This window comes from Phalacrocorax aristotelis, chromosome 1 (assembly GCF_949628215.1).
Source record: "Phalacrocorax aristotelis chromosome 1, bGulAri2.1, whole genome shotgun sequence".
NCBI lineage: Eukaryota > Metazoa > Chordata > Aves > Suliformes > Phalacrocoracidae > Phalacrocorax > Phalacrocorax aristotelis.
The window spans coordinates 150,624,356-150,649,166 of NC_134276.1; the positions used below are offsets into that span (position 1 = coordinate 150,624,356).

At 49.5% G+C, this 24,811-nt stretch overlaps 2 protein-coding genes across 3 annotated transcripts in view; one reads left to right on the forward strand and one right to left on the reverse strand.

Annotated features, from left to right (window-relative positions):
- Positions 1-24,811, forward strand: part of CACNA2D4 (calcium voltage-gated channel auxiliary subunit alpha2delta 4) — a 132,844-nt gene that overhangs the window by 77,388 nt on the left and 30,645 nt on the right. The window lies entirely within an intron of this gene.
- LRTM2 (leucine rich repeat transmembrane protein 2) lies at positions 1,387-24,076 on the reverse strand. 2 transcript variants are annotated; one of them, XM_075115765.1, is made up of 4 exons: positions 23,476-24,076; positions 9,656-9,817; positions 5,349-5,939; positions 1,387-3,509 (listed from the first exon to the last, which is right to left on the reverse strand). In XM_075115765.1, the coding sequence occupies exons 2-4, from the start codon at positions 9,720-9,722 to the stop codon at positions 3,055-3,057; spliced, it is 1,113 nt and encodes a 370-aa protein (XP_074971866.1). In that variant the 5' UTR covers positions 9,723-9,817; positions 23,476-24,076; the 3' UTR covers positions 1,387-3,054. The 2 variants fall into 2 exon arrangements, with proteins under 2 accessions (XP_074971866.1, XP_074971857.1); XM_075115756.1 differs by lacking the exon at positions 23,476-24,076 and adding an exon at positions 11,282-11,599.

Below are 24,811 nucleotides of genomic sequence, written 5' to 3' on the forward strand. Positions count from 1 at the left end.
AATCCAGACTTTCTGCCTTATAAATGAAAACAAAAAGGAAAGGATGGGCAAGGTCATAATCAGCCCCACAACACAAGATATAGAAAATATTATTAGCAACAAAAATTGGTCAGGGCAGGAGGAGGTCACAGGGAAGGTGCAGGGAAAGGAGGATTTCACCCCCCAACCCCTGCATTGTCCTCCGCCTCCCTCCCATTCATTTCTCCTCTAGCCTATCCCCTTAAAAACAATCTCTCACTCTCTTGCTCACTCACACACACGCACACACATACACACACACACATATATAGATCCCATTTGTTTTGTGCAATATTTTCACCATTATTTGATGCAAGTAAAATATAGATCTATAAATATACCACTCTGACTCAAGTCCTATTTCAAGTATGATTGCGGAGTCCAGTATGGTAAAGGGAGAAGTTCCCCTGAGAGGGAGGTTGGGGAGAGGTTTGGATCCAGCAGGCAGAGTCTAGTCCTGGCTTGCTGGGAATGTGGAACAGGAATAACACACATAAGGAGTCTGCAGTGCACCAGTTCTGCCTTTCAGAGTGGACTATGGTTGCAGCAGATGGGATGATTAGAGTGGCTATACAGTGCATGGGGGAAGAGTCCTTCCTCTTCACATCTTGCCAGCCCCCCTCCTCCTCCTCCTCCTCCTCTTCACTACAAGCAGTGTGCTTGGAGTGGGGGTACAATGTGTGCACACAGCTGTGAGTGGACTGCTTCTCCCAGTCCTTCTTTCAGGGCAGCCTGGTCTTCTGCTTCCTGAAGAACATTCTCCTCTGCCCCATGCATCCCTGTGTCAAAGGGAAGTCATGCTAAAACAGCCCAAAGCATCTTGTCTCTTTGCCTCTGGTGGCCCTGGGTAGGCCAGAAGGGATTTTGCCACTCCAGGCTTTGGTTAAAGACTTGTCATTGTGTTCCTGTGGGTCAGTACAACCACCTGTCTGGGACCAGAGCGTGCATCGCTTCCACAGGGATCCAGCAGCAGCGAGCGGGAGGGCTGTGAGATGTCCGAAGGCATTGGGATCCAGCTGGAGCAAGGGGAAGAGGTAACGTGCCCTGGCAGGGTCCACCTGCAGTGCATGCTGGGCTCTGAACACAAGTTGCTAGTGAAACACCCTGCAAAGCTGGGCTGGCTGCCAGCTTGTTTCCTGATGGCAGGGATCACACCATCCACAGGCACTGTGGATGCACGACCTTCGATGTCATCTTCCTCACCCAGGAATACCCACTGTGACGGGTTAGAGCAGGTTACCATGGCAATGTGCGCTCTCCCCTGGAGACAGCATTTTATCCCACTTCCAGTGATACAAAATGAGTCCTTATGTTGAGTTCCTTTCTTTTTTTTACCCTCTCACTTCCTTCCCCCCCCCCCCACCCCGTAAGGTCAGAAAGAGCTAAGACTAATAGGAGGCACTGCAGTCTGAGGGCTTTAAAATCTGGTTGGGGGATGTCACCCTACGTGACAGTGGCAGTGTGCAGAGTTGTGTGGGTGGGCACACTCCTGTGTAGCTGTGGATGGCAGTGAACACAGCAGTGATGGTGGGGGCGGCATATGTGGGCTGTGCTGTGTACGGTGTTGGCCCCTTCCTGGGCTCTTCCACCTGTGCCACGCTGTGGTTCAGGTTTCAGCCTTCACCTCAAGACCCTCCAGAATTGTGCCCCCTCTCTTCAGTTGCCCTTGTTGCAAAACCCTACTCCATACACCGTGCTTGCCCCTCTGCCAGCCATGCCAGCTCATGGGTTGTGCATCATCTTCTCCCGCCACCTTCCCTTTGGCTCATGCTACTCCTCAGCATGGTTTACACTGCTGAGGCTGGTAAGCCACCTCCTCCTCTGGTCTTTCCTGATGACCCATTTCTGGTCTGCCAATCAAACATTTCTAAATGGAGGCTTCATATCCTTACCCTTTCCATTTATCATAGAAAGCATAAAACAGATAACAAGAACACACCTTTTTTTGTGTGTGTGTGCGCTGTGTACTCATTTCCACAGACTCATGCTGTAAAGTTAATAACTTTGCCTCTCTCTATCCAATCCTGCCTGTTTCTACTGGCTCTGCACTATGGCCGAGATGATGTTGTTAGCTCCTCAGTGGCAGGGTGCATGTATTTTGTCTGAAGCAGAAGGTGCTATGCACTGTTATGATGAGAGTAAGGTGAAGTGGCTGAATGTATTCATGGCTGCATGCAGAGGGCAGATCAGCATGGGCATATGTGTCTCTGCATGCACAGGTGGGGTGCCTGGATGTCTGGAGTTGGGGCTGACTGCGTGTGTGTGTTTGGATCAGAATGCGTCAGTAAGCATGTGTGTGTACAGGAGGCTGGCTCTGTATCTGTGCACCTATAATGAATGACGTATGTGTGTCAGCTCACAGATTTGGACTTGGCCAGGAGCAAAAAGAGGAACGCTATGCTCTCTGGCAGCATGTTAGAATGATACAGGTATCTTTCCATCTTTAAAAGTGAGAAGAGAAATCTGCCCCTGACTGTTGTCATCGCCTAGGGACCTTCCCTCCCTTTGTGATGTGCTCTCGGCAGCACTGACTTGTAGGGTGGGCAGCAACTTACTGTCACACAACAGCAGTGACCCTAACAGTGAGGCATGGCCACTTCTGGTGGCCTGTTCCTCACACCAGCTTTCACAGAGCTGCTCTCTCTGTTTGCAGAGAGCTCTTGACAGGATACAGGACAACTCAGGACTGAAGCTGAGAGGATGACACAGGTTCCCAAAAGGTGCTGGCTGCCTCCACAGCAGGCATGTGAGGGAAGCTCTGTGCAAGGGCATGAGGCACAGCAAGCACTCGAGGTCTGACTCTACTTTATTTGTCTGGGAGGGCCCAAGGGTGAAAGGGCACAAAATGGGCCTGGGGCAGAGGAACAGAAATCAAGCCAGGTGCCCTGACCCCCCCCAAAAGCATGTTGCACTACTTGGGTGAGTGGAGCAATAGCACAGTCTGTCTGTCTGGGAAGATGCATTTTGGGAGGACCCCATGCTTGACTGCTCTCAGGTACCTTTGTTCATTGCTGTCCCTTCCTTCCTAGAAGAGTTTCATGCCACAGAAGAGATTTGTTTTTGCTCTTCATGTTCACCTTCTGTGTCACCCATGAGTGGCTGCCTCTTCTTCAGCTCCCGGTGGTACTTGGCCATAAGGGAGGCATAGATGCAACCATAAGCAGCTGCCACCACCATCATGATGCAAACAATGCCGCAAACCACCCCTGCGATGATCACAGTACCAATAGCCCGGCGCACACTCACAGGCCTATATCGCTGTTTTTGAGGGCATCCCACACTGGGTTCCACTTCTGTTTCTGGGCCTGATTTAGATTTGGAAGGAGTTGGGTTTCCTTTAGTGCAGGGTGGACCGGTATTGTCCAGCACTGTAGAGCTGTTCTCATCATCCAGCTGGGAGCAGTAGTTAAACATCTCCATGGGCACCATTCGCATATCCTTCCCTTTCAGCTCCTTGGGCAGGGTACATGCCAGTTGGTCGATTTTCCCACCTGTCCCAATAGAGATAATAGGAGTGAACCACAGCTTCATCCCAGTACAGTGACAGCAGAGCTAGATCCTCAGGTGGGGTAAGTTCCTATGACTCCGTTCACACCTTCAAAGGATTTACCCTACAGAAGTCAGGCATAACAGCATTGCGGTTACCAAGCGGGGAACTGCTTTATTATAGCAGTCAGGCTATAAAATCCAGTCCCTCATGTGTGAATGCATTGCTGACTAGAGAGGGTGTTCAGAGACCTTCTCCCATCCCCAAAAGGCAGCCATGATCTAGTGCAAGATGTTTCTGGAGCTTAAGGATGACACTGAAGTCAGGAGGTACTGCAGACCACCATATCCTGCCAGATCCACAGTGCACGTCAAAGGTGGAGGGAGGGAGTACACGTCCCCAGGCAGAAGCACACACAATAACCTTTAAAATTATTGTTTTGTATAACTTGGAGACATTTCGCATGCCTTAGCCCTCCACAGCTGGAACATCTTCAACCATGGCAAATGGCTGGGTTGCTTCTGCCTAGGTTGGATATGACAGTAGAGTCATGGTGCATGATATCTGCACAGATACCATTCAGGCCAAGACATGAAAGCCCTCTGAAGCTCTCTATTAAGTCAGCCTCATACTGTTTAGTGAGTATGTAAGTGTCAGTAGAACCATTTTAGAAAAGGAGAAATTAAAGCAAAAAGCTAGGACCAGGCTGTGTCTTCTCAAAATAACAACAGACACACAGTCCCATCTTCTAACAACTAATCCATCCCCCCTTTGTGAAAATAGTGACAGATGTTGAAACAAATGCTGAGCAAGTTTGGGCAATTTCTTTGGAAGGGGAAAAAACACAAAATTAACTCTGTGTGCTTTCCAACGACTCTGTGATATGAGAGTCAAGAAAGAAAACAAAGCAAAACAAAAAAAAAAGAGAAAAGTGGCACTCATATGCTTGTTTGATTCCGCTCACACAAATGCATATTTCAGACTGCAGTTTAGCCATAGGCGTAGATAATCTCTTTGTAGCATGGCTGTGATCAGCAGGGATGTGACAGCTGACTGTTGGTATCTGCATGATTTGAAACCCTTTCCAAGTCATCGGCTCCAACAACAGAAGGTCAGGCCTTCAATCGTTGTTCCTCTAAAATGTGCCATCTTTCTTTGAGTCGCAGCTCCTCAAAGTATGTCACCCCATCAGCATTCATGCTAAGTGATACGTACCTTTCCAGCCTTCTATATTTCAAGGAAAAGCTGGAAATACAAACTTGTCAAAAACTGCTTGTTTTGAAATTATGATTTTATACCCAGTCTGACTTGGGGCCTGGCTTGTTAATTTGGGCTTAGTTTGGGTTTGCCAATATTAGTTGCAGTATTTTCCTAAGTGGCACTGTTCCCTATGGTTCTTTTTTTGAAAGCAAACCTGATGCTTTACAGACAAATCTGGCTTTTGCTTCTGCTGGCTTAAGGAAGAGAATGGGATGGTTATTTTCAAGCATGAAAAGCATTTCTTTAGGCAGAAAGAGGGGAATTCATAATCTTAAAATTTTTATGTTATTTGAAGAAAGTTCTTTCCTCTCAAAAAAAAAAGTGATCTTTCAGGTTGGAAACAAAATAAGGAAATAGATCTGGGGACTTCTCAGCCTGGAAGTGTTGCTATATGAAGATGCAGTGGCACTAAACTCTCTTAGCATTGTAGCATGGTCCTCATGCTCCTTGGCTAAGATCTGGCATTTGGGACAGCCTGACCTGACAGATGTATCTGCCCATGCTTCTTCCATGCCTGTCTTTGTCTGCCTTTCCATGGAAAACCAGTGCTTTTGCCCTTGGCTCCTGCTGCACGAGCACCTACCTCTGTAGGAGAACCACTCCATCCAGTGCTTGAAGTCTCGGAGGTTGCAGTCGCATTCCCAGGGGTTATCCCCAACTTGGAGTTGCTGCAGGCTGGTTAGCGGTTCGAAGGTCACCCTGTCCAGGCTCTGTAGGCGATTGGACCTGAGAGAGAGGGATCGGAGAGCAGGCAGGTCGTCAAAGATGCCTGAGGGTATCTGGGCCAGGCCATTGATGGAGAGATCCAGCTGGCGCAGGAGGGCCGTGTGTTGTAGCAGGTCCTTGTCCAAGGCCCGGATGCTGTTGTTCCTCAGCTGGAGCTCCGTGAGGTTCCCCAGGTCGCTGAAGATGTTCTGAGGGAGCTGGTCTAAGAAGTTGTTGGATAGATCCAGCCTCTGTAGGGCAGAGAGGTTGGAAAACACTGCTCCTGGCAGGATGCTGAGTTTGTTGTTGAGAAAGAGGAAGGTCCTGGTGTTTGTGGGGATGTCTGAGGGGATGGAAGAGAGGCCCAAGCCGCTACAGTCCACTTCCAGTTTGCCACTGTTACACTTGCAGGAGGAAGGGCAAGCAAAGAAGGACTCGGCAGCACATAGCGACAGCCAACAGCCAAGCACTGGTAGGTGAAAAGCAGGGGAGAGAGAGTGCACGTATTAGAGCAGTGCTTTCCCATCCTCACCCACTGCCACCTTGAGCACAACCACAGCTACAATATGACCCTCACAGCAGGACTCTTCTCTGCAACACCCTGCAGTATAATGAACTTCCTCACAGATGCATCCCTTTACTGCTGGCCTGCTCCCTGGCAGCACGATTTTCCCCTTAGCCTTTTTCTCATGAGCAAGCAAGTAAATATCCTTCCAGTTTCACAGAGAAGTAAGAACAGTGCATCCCAGAGGACTTTGCTGCCAGATACTAGAGCACTGGAACCTGTCAGAGGAGAATGGAGCAGAGAGCGGTGGGACGTGTCACCTCTGATAAAGGACAGCTCTTTCTAAACAGTCAGGGTTGAGAGAGAAGGGAATGGTATATATTTAAGCAGCTCTGTTTTTTCAGAAATAGACATGTTATTGAAAACCTTGTAAGAAAAATTAAAACAAAACAACCTACATCTCAGCTGTGCTCCTGCAGTTTGAATCCTAATCTTTGTGATAGATCAGACTCAGGTCTAAATTAGGCTCTGAATCAGGGTATCATTTGCTCTCCATATCCACAGTGTGTTGTGTAGGCCTTGTGGCAAGAGACTTTTTTATGAATTAGATTACATTACAAAAGGATGACCAAGAAAGCTATTAAAAAACAGCAAGGAGACCCTAAACCACTGGGCACCTGCAACTGGCCATTGCTCCCAAAATAGTTTCTGAATCCTACAGCAATACCCCCACAAGCATCTCCTCTGACCGAAATTGCAGTGGAGATCAGGAAGAAAATTGCAGATAGGTAGTTGAAGAAAGGGGTGTTAGGAAAGAGATTAGCCCATACCCCCCTTTCTCCTGCAGTGTCTCAAAGATAAGGTTGGACAATCCACAAATGAGCATTTTTAGGGCTGTCATGGATCACCATTACAGACATGGGTCCAGATCCTGTGAGTGGTGTCAAGGCACTAGTTGCCAACCCTCCCTGGGAGCCAGTGACTTTTTAAAATCTCATTTCTATGGCAAAGAAGCATCAGCAAAAGGAAAGTAAGCTTTGTGCCTCCTGTCATTAAAGGAGTGGGAGTTATGTTTAAGCAGACTATGTAAAACATTTGCATCCTTCATCTTAATTCCTTTTGTGGAACTGAGAATAATTTCTTCAATGTGGGAAGCAAATTCAGCTCCCTCGCTGTTTTGTAAGGTGACAAGTTTGAGCATTTGACTAAAACTGAAGCAGGTTTGTCTCTATGTCATGCCCTGTCCTCTCCATTTCTTACATTTCTTCAGAGAAGGCAGTCACTTGGAGTTGGTAGAGTCTTTTTAGGGGTGGATGCCTTTATTGTGTTGCTTTTCTTTCCTGGACTGGAAACCAGAATCTTCTGTCCTGTTTTCTTCTGAAGAACCAACAAGCACGTGTTTTGTTTCTTAACCCCAAGGAAATTGTGAAGACAGCATTGGAGAGGGAGCTTGTGGAGGCCCATGCTTATGGAGAAGCTCCACCTAGAACAGCTCTGCAGTCAGCCATGCTCTTCCTCTCTTCCCTGGCAGCACACTCTCTAGAGTTTAGTCTGCCCCATAGCCCATATTTTTCATATTGACTTGGTTTATGTCAGTGATGCTGCCTTCATACTCAAACCCTGTCATCCTGTGTCAGGTCTTTTTGTGTTCCCAGCAATCCTTGTGAAAATGGGTAGATTTCTGGACTGGCAGCCTAAGGCGACTCCACAGCTTGGATCCTAAGCTATATGACTTTATTAAGGACCAAGGAATAAGTGTTCAGAGAAAGTGTCTCTGCTCTTTTTTATTTCATCCATCTTTCACAATTCCTTCAAGAATTTTTTTTCTGTCATACAGTTGAGATCTCAGGTGCACACCAGTCCAGGCCATCTGCGCCCTCCTTTAATTATAATTATGGATCCTTATGGTGAAATACAGGAGAGATCTTTACCGTGAATATGTCTGTGCTTTCTTATCATGCAAAGGTTGGGGTCACCAGCAGAGATTGCCATGAAAGTGGATCATAGCCTGTGGACTGGCGCAGTGCAGATACTGCCTGGCTGGCTGATATTTAATTCCATTCAGAATACATAGTGCTCTTGTTGTAGGGAGAAAATTAAAAGAATGGGAGCTAGAGTGGGGAAGAGAAAGAGCTGTGAGTCACTCAAGTGACCCCGTCTTTTCCTGGATGCTTAACAAAAGTACAGTATTAATAATAGATTGACAGCTGTGATAATGAGATAACACTTAGCTGCTTTGTACACCAAGAAAGGCAAGCGCAGACTGTGTGTAATGCTATACAGGTGGCATTCTGTTCAGGGCTTATCTCTCAAAATACCTACCTGCCACCAGCCCCAACTGGGCAGCTGTGGGGTTCCACCAGTATGTATGCTGGCGGTGGCTGGTAAGAACAAAGCCTCAGGCAGCTGGCTGTGGTTATGTTCAGGAACTGGATTTATGCCAAGTTTCTGCAGCCATGTAGGATGTGCCAAAAATGTCCTGTTGTTACCCATATATTGCTTTGTGCTCTTGGAAATATTTTACTAAAATCATAGAGAGGAGAAGACCTGATTTCATTTTCAGTCCTTACAAGAGATGTACCCACTACGATGTGAGCTGAGACCAAGGAATTCATCACACTGATTAGGATGCAGCTTTACAGGGAATAGAGGTAGAGAAGCAACAGAAGAAACTGTAGGCTGTCTTCCAGCCCTACAGAAGGATGAGTAGTATGTGGTTTTGTGTTAGGGGAAGATGAAGTTACTTTGTGGGGTGTTTGGTGACTCTAGTAGGTGGCAGAAAGCTGATCCAGGAATATCCGATTAAGTCAAGACTCAGTAGCATTCATTGTAAATAATTTATACGGCAGTCTAGTCTGCGAGGATGGATTACAAAGATGCCTGTTTTCTGGAAAAGGAAATCATTCCCCCAGCTTCTTACAGTGGTACCCCTACATTTGATCAGGAGGACAAGAACAAGGGAAACCACAGACCCAGTTGGCTCCCTGGGCATGCAGTAGTGATGGACACTCTCCAGGTGTTCCCTTTTCTCTGCTGCAGTCCTCAGATGTTTCTCTGAAGTGCAGGTACATACCCTGAAGCCCCACATCACCCTAGCAGTGTCTGCTCTGCACTCAGGGATACTGTAGCAGATGCCCTGGTCCACTGGGAAGGTGCACAGGCTGAACTTTTACAATTTAATTTAAAAGAGATCATCTTTATTTACTCCTTGATTTTCACTGTGTGGCAGTGCCCAGTAGGATAATTCTGTATTTGCATCCTGCATTCCCTTCTAAAATCTGTCATTACTTCTGCCATGAAGAGCTAGGAGCCTTGCTTAGCAGCCTATGTATAAACCCCTACCACAGAGAGGAGTCTGCATCTTACAGCATGCTTATCTGAGAAATGTTCAGAGTGGATCTTTGTGCGGTGGTATCTATCTCGCTGCTTCTCACCTGCCAGGCCCACTGGAATTCAGAAGCAATCATCACTCACTGTCCCACTTTAAGCCCATCTTCAGCTTTAGAGTCTCGCTCTCCCTCCCAGCTAGCCTGGCCTCTAAAGGAATCAGGAATTAGTTCAAACATCTCCATTCTTAGCTGTCCCTCTCCCCTATTCTTAACCCTGATGTGACCTATTTTCTTTCCACTCCCTTGACAAACAGGATCATTATACTCAGTACCTGAGTAGGCATTACTTACGACAAGCCTCTTGCCACCTCATGAGGAACCTGCTCCTCCACCGGTGGCCAGCAGTTGTAGGCAGCATTGTTGTCTTCTCCAGCGTGTCTTCACATCCACCAGCCAGCCTGGCACACAGCCCCAAAAGGAGGAGGAGTGACCTTGTAGCTTGCCTGCCAGGCCCTGGAGGGGAAGAGCAGAGCAGAGTGGGTGGGATTCAGTTCCCTGGGCACAGGGCATGGGGCTGTGCTCAGTGTCATCCTTTCCCCTTCCCAACTAGAGTTTTGCCTTTGAGGCATCAGCTCTGTTTTTGAGGAGAGATAGAGGATATTTTAGAAAGCATAGCATGATGAAGGTGCAACATTAATTCACTTTGAACCTTGCAGTGCAGAAATAAGGCCTGATTCACCTAAGTGCCAAAGAGACAAACCCATGCTTGAAGAGCCTGCTACGGTAGCTACATTAGCCTCATGCTCAAGGTTAACCTGATGAATTGCTGAGGTGACCCTGCCAGGGCAGCAGACTCCAGCTCATTCCCTTTCACTGCCACACAGGCTGCTACCACCTGTGCATCCTCTTCCTGATGCACGCTGAGGCTCACTGAGATCTGGACACCAGCGGCTGCCAAGCCGCTTCTCTCCTCCTCCCCATATTCCCCACTAGTGCTTCCTTTCTGTTTTAAGGTAAAATGGATGTGGTGCCTAGAGTGGGGCTGAGGAGAGCACAGCTTCAGCTTGGGGATTTCACACTGCAGCAACTGCAGGAGCTGAAGAGCGAGCAAGCCTCGGAGGAGAAGGGAGGACCTGGGGCGGGGGAGACTGAGTGGGAGTGTTGAAGAGAGAGGAATTACATCTTAATTAGAAGAAGGAAAAATGCTCAGTCTAATTAGAAACCCAAAGACCATAAACTCTCCCCTGACAATAAGTGACTGACAACAGGTTCTTCCTTCCTTCCTGCTTCCCTTTTGGATATAGGCAAGCACGAAAAGAGGAAACACCATGGACCCTCCTGTGTCCCCCTGCTTGCTCTCTGATGTGCCGCCCACAGGCACAGCAGCAGTTAGATGGACACATTTCAACCAGGGTACAGAAATAAACCATCCTCCCTCCTCTCTGAGGGGCTCTGGCAACATCCACAGCCCTTATTTTAGCTGGGCGCTGCACTCCCACTGGGACACTCTCCCCACACACATGCCAGCTGCTCCCCCTCCCCCAGGCTCCCATGACTGATTGATTTTATACAGCAGTGTAAACCACCAGGAAATATTTAAATTAGCATCTTGGTGAGAAAGACAAGCAGGTTCGGTGCCTGGACTAGTACATTTTGCTAGGCTATTTAGACCATTTACCCAAATGCCAATACACCAAGTAGATTAATAACTCTCACAGCACTGAAACCAACCCAACCTTCACCTGGTGCAGCCCCCCCCACTCCCCAAACCGAGCTGGAGCCCCTTCCCTGCAGTCCCCGCCAAAGGAGAAGCTGCAACAAATAGCTGTCCCCATTCAGTGCTTGCGCTTGCCCTGGCTGAGAAGGAGACTTTCAGCCTCCACCATATCAATGTTTCTGTCCTAAATGCCACCCCTGAAGTCTCCTGTCCCCAGCTGTCAGTATGGACAAGGAGGATGAAAAGACGCAAGCACTTACCTGGAGGGGCTCTGCCCACAGCCACTTCTACCCGACTCCCTTGGCACTGCCCAATTACAGTCTCTTCCTTCCCTCTCCCTCCTTGACTTTCACTCCCCGGCAGCAGGCTTTCGGTGTGCTCTATTTAACTCCCTACAGCACAGGAATAAATGGCAGAGTTAAGCTGACAGCCACGGTGCCTTATCTGCCTGCTGGATAGCGGGAGTCAATCAGCTCCAAATCCCATTGCCGAACGATTGCATCCTTGCTCTCAGCATCAGGGGCTGCCTGCCATGCTCTGTCTTTCCCTCTTCCCCACCTTCACTCCATCTAACTTTGTCAGGGTTATAGATAGCTCTGTTCCTTGCGCTCTTGCCTTTTGGCTCTGTTTTGTAACACCCCATCTGTATCAGCTGGCTCGGCTCCAATCAGGGGGGCTAAGCTTTAAAAAAAAAAGAAACCAACAAACCAGCTTCCTTGGGTGCTTCGTGACACGGCTTCCCTCTGTGGTCTCCCCTCAGCCCAGGCCCCCAGCTCAGGCTGTGGGCTAGTGTATCCCCCACCCCGCTTGCTGCTCAGTGCAATTCAGCCACACCATCCCCAGGTGACAGCGGGGCGCTGGAGCAGGACTAGCATACCCAGGTGTGTGGACAGTTACAGGGTCAGGGTTTCTACCCCCAGCTCCTTCTGATCTGCCAGGGCAAATCCAGCTCTTGCACTGGTTTCTGGTACCTCACGGGCGCCTCTTCCTCTCAGGCAGCACCAAGGCTTAAGCACAGAGTGCAGGGTAGGAGGAGCAGCCGTGTATAAATAAGCCCTTTCCCTATGTTTAGAATTTATTACAGTGCATAGTGATTAACACCTGTTCAGGCTTTAATGCTGTCTCCTGCACTGCAACACATACAAAGATGGAGGTGCCTTGATAAACCCAAGATTATTAAAAGCATGTCACATAAACACAGCACTCCCCACCCCATAGGTAGCAGCCACCCTTTGTGCACTCATACACATTTCTAAGACTTAAAAGCAGCTATCTGCATGCACTTATGCAGAGATAGTTGCCAATCTGGCTTACATTTACAAATGTGTGCACAGAGTTGGGCTTGCACACATACTGGGGACTCTTCTGTGACCCATATTTATCATCATCCATGTCTTGCACAAAACTGCCTGCTTCTTCAAGCGTAACATATGCTCAGGTGGCAGAGCCGTAGATGTGGAATAGGTAGAGGTTCCTGACTGCTGAAGTGAAATGGCCAATGAGCTTCTGCATTTATACCTTGAAGTACTATGTTTATGGAGAAATTTTAATTTCAAGGATCTGGAAAGAAGCAGTTTCTCCCACACATTTATTGCCCATAAGCATGTTAGATCCTTAGTGATTAATATTCTGCATCCAGGAGAGAGCAAAGAGGCAGAGAGGATTTTTGAGAGTTTCTTTTATAAAGGTTTTCTCTGTTTTGTCTTGAATTCTGACTTAATTAGCTGTTTTACTGCGGCGCAAGAGATGCCTTCTGCTCTGCAGAGCACCAGGCCAGCTGCACTCACTGCCAACACAGCACTGGGAATCCCACAGTCTTGGGGCAACTGGCACCTGCCCATACCTCAAGGCTCTCCGGAGCACCAGAGAATCTGTCTGGCTGCTTTCAGCCTGACAACCAGGGACTTTTCCAGCAGCTAGGACTCTGCCAGACCTACAAGTGCCCCCCATACACCCCCAGCCCAAGAGGAGAGGCACTGGGCCCTCTGTTCTGAACTAGTGTGGCATTGCCTGGGTTTGGGGGCTCAAGGCTGATCAGCATTGCTGGAGCTCTGAATGCTCTGAAATCACCCAAGGGCTCTACAAACCAGGAATTAGTCTTTCTTCCAGGCTTACTAGATGGCTCCTTCTCCCTGAAGCAACATGTCAGCTGAATGCCCTGTGATCCATGGGACATAGTGTCCAGAACTTTCTTCCACATGCTTGGAATTGAATCTCTTTTCCAGATTCTAGAGAAATGAACAGAGTAGCCTGTGGGGCTGGTGATGGCCTTTTCTTCTTGCCGTTTGATATAGGACAGAAAGACAACTTTTTTAGCTTCAGCTCAAAGCAACAGAATGAAATCATCCATTTCTGGCCCATGGGCTCCAGTGGCCAAAAATACACTGAGCTGAAGTGCCACTTGGACATTTGGCCTGCTGTCAGACTCTAGAGGACTCTTTAATGAGGATTCCCCTAATTAGCTTGAACAGGGAACTTTACTGCTGGGGGAGGATGCTGAAGAGATTGTAATGGCTCTGCAGCACTTGCCAGGGCATAAAAGTTACAGCAGGCGCTATCACTGTCTTGTGCTTCCCTTCTCCCTGCACAGACACCAGTAACGTTTGCAGTATCACTCTAAACCCTTAGCTTTCATAAGTCAGGTCCCAAGGAGCATACTGTGAGGGTGAGGGGGGTTTCAGCATCCACATACTGTTTTAGTAACACTTCACAATTCTGTGACACCTTCTATCCAAAGCTTTCCATCTGCTTTATGAATGGCTCTTACCATGGTTGTAGGTATTGTTATTTGTATTTCATGACCCCTAGAAGTAAGGCTGAGGTTGTAGCCAGTAGTACCTCTGCTCTAGGTAGGTGGATGAAGTTATCCCGTTTTCCAGACAGGGACACTGAGGCCAGAGGGACAGGTGACTGTGTCACTAGGATGAGTTGCAGTCAGAAACAGAGCCCAGCAACCTCTGATTGTCTTTCATAGTCCTTTGCACTAACCCATGGATCATGGCTCAGGGATCAGACTCCGTTAACAGCCTGGCTTACGAGCATTGGCAGGGCATGTGGGTGACCTATATTGCAAAGGGTAGGTAACAGAGGCTGCAACAGATGCCAGCGATAAATTACCAGGAAGTACTCACTGACATTCATCCTTCCCCGACACTCTCCTTGACAAGTGATGGCAACGTTCCTTTCCCCTTTCCAATGCTGAATTGCTTTAGCCTTTATCAGAAAAGCAACAGGGTGAGGGAGGGCGTGGAGGACACCTTAAGGAGATTATCTTTTTCTCCTCCCCTTTCCTTGTTGCTTTTAGGACTCCCATCACCCATAATGTAGGGGGACAGTGGTACCCCAGGGTTCAGTGATTAAAGCACGTTGTTCTATGTTTGTCCCTTCATCATCCCTTGGGGGAGAAGGGTTGGTACACATTGGGCAGGGGAACATGGCAGCCATGGGCTCTGATTACCCAATATCAGTACAGGCTGGAGGATGAAGAGTTTGAGAGCAGCCCTGCAGAGAAGGGCTTGGGGATACTGGTGAATGAAAAGCTGTGCATGAGCCAACAATATGCGCTCGCAACCCAGAAGGCCAACCATAACCTGGGCTGCATCAAAAGCAGCATGGCCAGCAGTTCGAGGGAGGTGATTCTGCCCCTCTAACTCCACTCTGGTGAGACCCCACCTGGAGTACTGTGTCCAGCTCTGGAGCCCCCAACACAGCAAGGACATGGACCTGTTGGAGTGGGTCCAGAGGAGGGCCACAAAAATGATGCAAGGGCTGGAACACCTCTCCCATGAAGACAGGCTGAGTGAGCTGGGGTTGTTCAGCCTGGAGAAGAGAAGGCTGCAGGGAGACCTCATTGTAGCCTTCCAGTACTTAAAGGGGGACTATAAAAGGGATGGGGGCAACCTCTTTAGCAAGGCCTGATGTGACAGGACAAGGGGTAATGGTTTTAAACTAAAGGAGGGTAGATTTAGACTGGGTATAAGGAAGAAATTTTTTACAATGAGGGTGGTGAAACACTGGTACAGGTTGCCCAGAGAGGTGATAGATGCCCCATCCCCAGAAACATTCAAGGTGAGGTTGGACAGGGCTCTGAGCAACCTGATCTAGTTGAAGATGTCCCTGCTCACTGCAGGGGGGTTGGTCTAGATGACCTCTAAAGGTCCCTTCCAACCCAAACTATTCTATGATTACAGCAACTGGAAGCCCATGAAGTGGCTGATGACTTCTAGTGGGGAATCGTGCTCCTGACAGTACCACAAGTGGGTTTAGATAGCATGGAGACGGTGCCTATTCTTTGTCCCCCAACAGACCTAGGTTAGTCGAGCAAATTATTGACCACAAGAGGTCACCTTGTCTCTGCAGCAGCTCCTCATTTCTTGTCTGGACAAAAGCACCCAGAGGTGGCAGCCAGGCTCAGCAGCACTGTAGAAACATACGGGGTGTGTCACTGCCCTGGTGAGCTTCAAAGCTAAATATCTGGGGGCTTCATTGCCAGCATTTGCTGATTTATTAACACGTGTTCAAGGTTCATTAGTGTTGTGCTGTTGCAATCAATGGAAAGCACATTTTAAATTCACACTAGAATCCCAGGTGCAGAAGAAATGGTGTCATCTGACTTGCAGTGATCAATCACAGATAAGTAAAACACCTCACACAGAAAGTAGTAAAGCAAGTAGAAAGCGTGCAGAACTCACTCAGTATTGTAAGGGACTCTGCCACATTCCTGACTTGGTGTGAAAAAAAGTCCTCGCCCTATTCTTTGGGATGTGAAGAGTTCAAAAAGCTTCTGGTCTTTGCAAGGACAATGCTAGACACCTCTGAAATGCAAATGTGATTGGTGTTAAAAAATGTTTTCTCCCCAAGTCCCTCCAAGAAGGATCGACTTTATCCACTTTTTATGGAGAGGTAAAATATGGGAGAGGTAAAAATGGCTGCTGAGTTTGGTTGGCTGAAATTTCAGCTGCCCAGTTCTTGCTACCTCACCATGAGCCCACATCAGTTCCCCATTCAAGATTTTCAAAGCTGCCAAGTGCTGTGCTTGGACTGGATCACTTGGGCTTGTAAATGCTCTCCTGTCCTGCAGAGATGATTTGTAGGGCTTATCAGTTACACAGAATAAAAGAGTTTTGGCTGGGCTTTCCCAAGGTTTCCTGATGGGCCTGTGGCAATATCAGGAGAGAAGTTAGTTTACTTGATTCCTCATCCTGTACCTTAACCAGAACACATTGTCTGCATCCCAGGTCTCCCTGACCAATGCACAAAAACAGGACCAGGAGATGCTGGAGGGGCTGGAAATGCCAAGGGCATCAGGCCTTCTTGAACCCTCTGAGAAAGCACAGAGCATCCAAAGGGGAGCCAGGGTGGGTAGCACTGATGGGAAAGACCCAGATGTCTGTGAAGTGGGATTCCTTGGGAGGCTGTGGAAGCAGGTGGGGAGACCGGGATATCCGACATGGGAGTGACAGGAAAGTCCCAGCACAGCGAGAGTGTGGCATATGGAGGAGGCCCAGAGCAGCAGCAGCAGGAGAGCTGAGGGGGCAGTTGACAGGAAGAAATCCAGCCATGTGTGTGCCAGTATCTTCTCCGAGTATTATTGAACGCGACAGACCACGTGCAAGTTTCCTCCGTGCAAAACGGAGGCAGCTGAGAAGGGAAGCAGGTTAGGGAGTGGGAGTGGGGCTCAGAGGAGGGACACGTGAGCTGGCTACCCAGTTTCCTCCTCTTTTTCTTGCCACTGAGTGATGTTTTTGCTCTTCTCACACTGTTGGCAAAAATTGGTAACCAAGTGAGATGTGGAGGGGGCCTCTACGTGAAGACTGAGATAACATTTTCTGATCCAGCCGGGAACAGTTGGCTGTGGGTGGCGGCTTGTCACCAGCCCTGCCAATTCTAATCCAGATCCCAGTTTTTCTGTTTCTCTCTGCTGTGGAATGAAGAGCCTTCTCTACAACTTTAATTTCCTGCAGGGGTTAATCCCGTGGTCAGTAGCAGCTCTAGCCCTTAATCACAGAATCACACAGAATCACAGAATGGCAGGGGTTGGAAGGGACCTCTGGAGATCATCTCATCCAACCCCCCTGCTTGAGCAGGTACCCTTAGAGCAGTGTGCACAGGACTGCATCCAGGAGGGGTTTGAATGTCTCCAGGGAAGGAGACTCCACATTTCTGGGCACCCTGTTCCACTGCTCTGTCACCCTCACAGTAAAGAAGCTTTTCCTCATATTCAGGTGGAACGTCCTGTGTTCCAACTCGTACCCGTTGCCCCTTGTCCTGTCATTGGGCACCGCTGAAAAGATTCTGGCCCCATCCTTTTGGCACCCACCCTTTAGATACTTAAAAGTATTGGTAAGATCCCCCCCCTTGGTCTTCTCTCCAGGCTGAACAAACCCAGGTCTCTCAGCCTTTGCTCATAAGAGAGATGCTCCAGTCTCCTTATCATCTTCGTAGCTCTCCGCTGGACTCTCTCCAGTAGTTCCCTGTCTTTCTCAAACTGGGGAGCCCAGAACTGAACTCAGCACTCCAAATGTGGCCTCATTAGGGTGCAGTAGAGCGGGAGGATAACCTTTCTCAATCTGCTGGCCACACTCTCTTTAATGCAGCCCAGGACACTGTTGGCCTTCTAGGCCACAAGGGCACATTGCTGGCTCATGGTCAGCTTGCTGTCCACCAGCACCCCCAGGTCCTTCTCAGCAGAGCTGCTTTCCAGTAGGTCAACCCCCAACCTGTACTGGTGCAGTGTGCTTGCACTCAGCCCCTTGACAGAAGGACTGCAGCTGCTCCCAACCCAGCAGGTCTGAGGGAGGCACCCTTCTGCTCCCAGCTCCTCCTCTGCACCCTGCGAGCATCTTCCACCTTGCTGGCATTTAAAGTGCTGCTCCCCAACTTCCCGCCAAGCCTACCCCAGGGAGGTTGTATGGGTGGCACACCCGAGGGAGAGGGTCCAGGCAGAGAAAGCAGCTTGATGGGAGGATCTGGTCCTGTGGTCCTCATCCTCTTCCCCACCCCACGCAGGTATTTTCTGCACTTCTTAGCTGGGTGGTGCTCCAGATCCCAAAGTAATCTCTTTCTTGTTTTTATTTGGGTGGTGTTCAAGAAAGGTATCTATGGGCCCACATTTGTGAAGGATTATCTGAGGGCTCAGAATTCTTGAGATGACCCAGTACCTTCCCTGGGTCTCTTATTAGAGGCAAAGGATGCAGCAGATCCATAACAGGGAAGGCGCCAACCTGTCTGAGATGAGAGATACATTTACATCCACAGAGTAGTAGATGGAGGTGCATCAATTTAGCAATAAGGTAGGAAAATATAAGGGTTTTTATCAATATAAGCTCTCGGTTCACAGTTCTGTCCCTGGAGTGCTAGGCCAGATGTCTGTCGAACCGTATGACCAGACTGACAAAGCAAGGGGCTTCCAGATCAATACCAAGAAACCCCTGTTATATCTTATGGGGGTCAAGGCATTTCAGCCATAAGGCTTTCTCCTTGTGCTTCCTCATTCCTAGAATTAGGTGAGCTTCTGCAAGCCTGGGTGATCCTGTGCACACGAAGTGTCCCACACCTGCTTATTTGCCACCATTCATTTCTGCATTAGCCTAGACTGGTTTTGCTTTTTTTTTTTATAGTCTGTATTCTGAAATACACCAGGACCCCAGGATCACTAGTCTTCCTACTGCTTGAGTCTTGTTACCTTTGCTTCTGGTGGAGAAGCCAACATGATGGAGAACTGCCACCATCTAAGCTGCTGAGTGAAAGAGTCCCTCCCCCTCTTCCTCACCCAGCACCCTGTCTTCCCTTCCCCGGCTGCCAGCCTCTCAGAATCAGACCACCGGCTGCAAGGGTAGTGGCTTGCCACTTCGGCAGTAGGAGCAGGAAGAGGGAGAGGAGGTACAAAACACAGTGGGATGAGAAAAGAACTTCACTACCATATCACTTCACGAGCCTGTGCCCCAGGTGTGGTCACAGGGGCAGGGATCATCCATGCATGTGCAGCAGTGGGGCAGAGCACAAGAAGCCAGCAGTAAAAATCCTCTCTGCTCTTATCATAAGGGGATCAGTGACCCAGCACGCACACAGCTCCTGGCAAACCTCCCAAGGAAAGGCTGGCTCTCATTGTTCTCACACGATGCATTTATACTGAACTCTGAAGGAGACCTTTTTCTGCCTTAGTGAGTTGTATAGATCTGTTTCACTTAGTTGCCACTGTGGCATGAGGTTGGCGGTGCTGCCTGTTAGAGAGAGCTCTTCTTCCCCTTCCCCATGGCCACATCACCTTCCCAGAGCATCCAAGAGGGGCGACCCCACAAAGTCCACACAAACTGCATGGGGTCCAGGCTGCTGCCTGCAGCTCCAGCGGTGCCTGAGGATCTCTGGGACACACTTAAACAAGTATTTACAAGCTGAGAACATTGCCCATAGCTCAACAAGATGTGGTGACAGCTCTCACAACCCAGAGCTCCAGACAGGATCCTTGGATGCATCTGGGCTAGCACACGCGTCACAGCCCCATGCTGCAGAGCTTGCTGAAGCTGGGGAAGGCCTTAAAATTTGCTGTGACTTTAGTTTTCTGGAGGGTTTTCAGCCGCAGAAAAGATATGTGCGTGGCAACATTCACATCCCATCAAAATGACTAGATGCAAGTGATATGGAGAGCAGGGCCCACCTTCAGGCCCTCTGCCCCCACACAGGTATCTCGGAGCAGAATCGCAGCAGCAGCATGCCCCGCTATGGGGAGCACCAGGAGCAGTGAGCCTCACCAGGAGTGGAAGGAGAGCCCAAGTGATGAGTGCTAAGGCAAGTTGCCCCTAATAGCTCCTCTCCAGACTCTGAATGTGGGCCTACTTTTTTATTCCTCGTGTGAGGGCATGGTCCACGGGGAAGGAAGCTTCCCAGGTTCCCAGCCTCCTTGGAGTGAGGAGGACCATGGTAGCAGGGCCTGTCTTCAAAGTAACAGCCTTTGCTTGCAGTCAGTCATGAAGTTCAGACTTGTATGGCCCTGTTGTAAATTTAGGTCTCAATCCTTCCTGTGATAGGTGTGAGGCGTTGCAGTGTATAAATAATAGCAAGTCTTTTGTTTTCCCATTCATAAAAAAAAGAATCAATAAAGTGTCATTTTCATCTTTTTAAAAAATTGACATATGATAAAATATGCCATTTGGCTTGCAAAGCCAAGCACTTAAATGTGAGTTAGTACCCTCACAACCTTAATTCAGCCACTTGCATACATGCATTACAACAAAACCTTTGCTTATCCAAGGAAGTACTATTTCTTTTTTACACAGGACCCTATCCCATACTCAGTGCAAAGGACACACGATACTCAAGCTAACAATAAGGATGTTGTAATAAATAAGGCTATTTTTATATGGTCAGCATTAAATATTAAACCACAGGTTTGGCAGGCGGCCACAGTCTGTACGTTCCTAATTTTGCGGGTACCCAACACGAGACCCTAGGGGCCATTTTGCAGAACTGCTGAGCGCTCACAGCTGTTTCCCAAAATGCTGGCAGCTTAGCCAGTAAACTGGTACAGTCTTGAGGACTCAGTGGCACTGAGAGCCAAGAGGCCCCAGGCTCCAGTCCTGCACCTGCTGCTCCTTCCCTGTGTGGCTAAAGGGGAACTCTCTTTTCCCTTCAAAAGCAAGGAAAATAACCACTCTCTCGCCTCATCAGGAGCATAAATTCTCTGTCATCAGCTACAAGGCAACTGTAGCAGTGAACATCTTCAGAACACCACAAGACAATGAATAATGATGTATTGCCTGCAGGGCTTGGATGGCAGGCAGTAAATAAATAAAACAGGCACACACTTTGCAGTACCAAAAAAAAATAACAGCCCCCTGCTTCACTCCCTGAGCACCATGTAGCTGGTGCTCTGAATGAGGCAGCTTATGAAAAGGCAGTGTGTGATCCTACCAGTCAGGACTGCAACCCGGTGCAGATGGCACGCTGCCCCGAATGCCGACATTTCCTAACTTTCAACCACTTGTTTTTGCAATTCTGAATAAAAATGTGTTTCATGTAATCCCACCCCTCACAGGTGAAGCAACTTTTTCTTCCATCTCTCCAGCCTGGAATTGAACTGGTTTATAGAAAAAAATTTTCTTCTTGCTATTAGGATGCCCTCAGCCACACAAAGCATTTTTGTGAGCCAGCACTTTGGTAAAGCCACAGCAGGAATAAGGTATGTGTCACAAGGTATTTCCATGCAGTAGGGACAGAAACAGCCCAGGACTCCAACTCCAGCTCCTTCCCACTGAGAACTGGAGTGTGTGTCATGGTGTAGCACTCTGGGGCATTACCCAGCTGGCAGGAGTGTCCCAGTATGGTCATTTGAATTATGGCTTGAGTCACCCAGGGCTGAGACAGATGTCAGGCAGTGTAAGCAGCTGCGTGTAACCAAACATGGCAAGTGACAGAAACTGCTTGGTCTCTGTTTCGAATCAGCAACAGGCAAGTGCTGAAGAGTCACCAAAGAACTGCCCAGAAGTGCTCTTCCACAGGCTTGAGCCTGTCCCTGTCCTGTTCCACGCACAGCTCCAACCTCTGCCACTCCCTGGATCCTCCAATCCAGGTATCCTCGACGACCCTATGCTGCTGCTGGCCCTCCCTGCCACACTGAGCTGCTGCTCTGCTTTCATCAGGCTTCTGTGGGGCTGAAGACCCTAGAAAATCCTTTCTGCATCAGGCTTAGAAAAGCCAGAGGAAGGGCAGAAAGCTGGAGTAGGTCATGAAGATATCTGAGCTGGGAGTGCACCTTGCTAGCATGTGGCATTCACTTTGCTGGAGGCAAGGGTAAAGCTATGATCTGGTATAAAAATTACATAAGAGGGCTTCCCCCCTTTCTCATTGCAAACAGCCTCTTTGCTCAGGATTTACCATAATTCCTCCAAGTAGGAAAGACACACTAACAGAGAATACACTGATGTCTGACAGAGAGACAACTCCCGCAAGCCTTTTGCTCATGTGGAATAATTTCCTTGCAAATGTTGTTTGCCCACAGCAGTTAGAGGAAGACCCACCCCCAACAGACCCAGGCAACAAAGCTCAGAAGAAAAATGGACTGCAATTCTGGAAAGGCACCCTCTCCTCCTCACTGCTAGAAATGTCTCATGCTTTGTGACAAGTCCCTGTGTCCCCCTGTCTTTTAAGGGTTTCCTTCTTTAAACCTTGCAGTAGCAGCTGCTCCAGTCCTTCCCCAAATAAGATCTTCATTTCTCCCTTCATCCTTGGGTGGCAGATCAGGCACCAGCAGCAGAGCAGTGCTGTACCCTGCTCACTACCGTTGCCATCAGGGATGTGCTGGACGTGGCACATTCAAGCTACCTGATGGTCCACATGGCAGGCCTGGGGCCTGGCTTGGTCATGACTTGGCTGGCGCAACATCTCCAAACATTCTCTCTCCCCAAACAGGGAGAGTTCCAATTTTACTTGTCTCTCTTAATTAGCATGAGATGCAGTGGCAGTAATAAACTGGGCAGGCAGCGGGAGAAGGGGGGCAGAATACCCTGGGTGGGATGTATGTTGTGCACGTGTCTGTGCATGTGTATATATGCATACACACATACACACACACTAACGCTTACATATATACCCCCATCTATAGGCAGCTTCACATCAGCTCATTCAGGACCTTATTCTCTCCCTTTCCTCCCTGGCAGGGCTGGAATAGGCTGTGAAGTTTCTCATTGCTGTGTTTCACCCCCACCCTCAGTGCTGTGCCTTCTGCCGAAAAGTTCAGAAATCACAGGCTCAGCTGGCAGGGATGCTGGCCGCAACCTGGGACATATTTTTGGCTCTACTTGTGACGTGGCATCCTTCACTTCATGCCCTGTGGTCTGTGAGCTTTGTGTGTGGAATTGTACACAAATACATACACACATACATATACATACCCTTCACCCTAAAGCCTGTTTACCGAATGCTGGACCTGTCCGGTTTTGGTCATCGCTTCTCCATTTTAGATTGTTCTTACAAAGACAGCTGAGACCAAAATGATAGCCAGCAAAGCCACCACGGGTCAGGTGCATGGCAGCTTGCATGCTGGCCCCTCTCCGCAGCCCTGAGGAGGGGACAAAAGCCAGGGCTCACCAGGAGCTGCCTGGTACCCAGTGACCACAGCACCAAGTGCTCAGCCTCAAAGCTGCACCTGAGCTGCCCGTGCTGCAGCGAAAGATGCTGATGCCATTCACAGCTGGGACAAGTTGCTCCCAGCTGCCTGCACTGAAACTGGACTGGAACCAGTACCAGCAGCCTCTGCGGCAGGGTTGTCGTTCTGCCCTATCGGGAAGATCGCTGCCCGTCAGCCTCACACAACCGGGACTTCTCCACCGTGCTGTCTGGCAGACAGCACTGCCCCCGACCACCACTCTCCTCCCCAGGGAAGCTGGTTCCTGGGGGGCAGCCCCACTGATCTCGCATAGGGGAGAGGGAAATGCAAAAGAGAGATGTCTTCACTTACCTCTCTCAGGCTGGGATGGACCCTCCTGTGAGAACGGCAGCTCTTCCAGTGAAGCCGGTACAATCCCAAAGCAAATCAAGCATAAAGTCCCTCTGTTGTCGGCTGGGCTTTCAGTGGACCCTAGTCGGCAGGACCCCCTCCTAGCCAGCCACTCGCCCTGCACAGAGGGAAGAGGAGCCACACAGCGAGATGGCAGCGTGGGAAAGGGACTGTAATTCTCCGTAAATAATAAATAGGGGGAGAGGGAAAGACAGAGAGAAGCGGGAGAGGGAGCGACTGCACGCGGCAAAGTGACAGCTGGGGGTACATCTGCGATGGCAGCAGCACACGCACAGGAGCGCGCACAGACAGTGCAGAGGAGTCACCCCGCCAGGCAGGCAGGATCTGCTCCGAAACACCCAGAGGAAGGAGGTCGGGAGGTTTTCATTTCTCTCAACCCATCCCGGAGAAAGGGCTGTTGCTGTCAGTCCCTCTCTCTCCCTCCTCCCCCCCTTGCCACCATCCGTCTCCGGGTGCTGGGAACTGAAGGGCTTGAGGAGGGGTGAGGAGATGCCAGAGCAGGGGGAGCTCCCCGCAGCCCCTCGGGAGGCAGACTGGTCAGGCACAGGTTATGAGAGGAGGCACCGAGCCGAACGCCTCCTCCCCTCCCTCCATCCCTCCCCTGCCTGGTATGGCTGATGACAATAAACCCAGAGAGAAAGGCATGAGAAAGAGAAGGGATGAGCCCTGGGTTTTGTATAGGGGTGAGGCAAAAGGCTGCAGCAAAGGGGATGCAGCAGCGGAGAAACCAGAGGGCTTGGGAGCAAGGCACCCCCTTCCCGCTGGTGCTCCAGAGGTGCTGGGGGGAGGCAGTGCTTCCAACAGAGAGACTTAACCTAGAGGTGCCTGCAGCAGGCTGGCCGCATCCTGCCCAGCCACAGCGGGCATCCCCAGAGGCTGAGTACACGGGCTGCTGTAATGATTCCCTGCTTGGATGCAGCACAACAAGGTGTCTGCTTCCTTGGGGATTTGGGCAAAACTTGAGTGCTGGTAGGGGTAGTTAGGACGAGGGAAATGGGTGAAAGAAAGGAGCATTCACAGATATGGTTTTCTCCCCTGGATTTGGTGTGCAGCAGGGAAAGAGTGCTCAGCCCGTAAGTCCAGCACAAGTGTCAGGCGCCATTACACCCACACCATGCAGAGGCATCCCCTGCGCTCCCTGACACAGCCTGCTGGTCCAGGGGTGCGGCAAGCACCTGAACCCAACCCACTGCCTCTGTCAGGCTTCCCTATGTGCTCTCCTGCAGGCTCTTGCAGCCTGTACCCCACCAAAATCAGACCCTTCGCCTGCCTTCCT

What these genes read in the sequence shown, in the direction of transcription:
- LRTM2 (XM_075115765.1), bottom strand. Translation starts at nt 9,722, where the DNA reads ATGCTGCCTACAACTGCTGGCCACCGGTGGAGGAGCAGGTTCCTCATG. An exon ending in GAGGTGGCAAGAGGCTTGTC is followed by an intron (nt 5,940 to 9,655) that starts GTAAGTAATGCC and finishes TTCACCTACCAG; the next exon opens with TGCTTGGCTGTTGGCTGTCG. An exon ending in GGAGTGGTTCTCCTACAGAG is followed by an intron (nt 3,510 to 5,348) that starts GTAGGTGCTCGT and finishes CTATTGGGACAG; the next exon opens with GTGGGAAAATCGACCAACTG.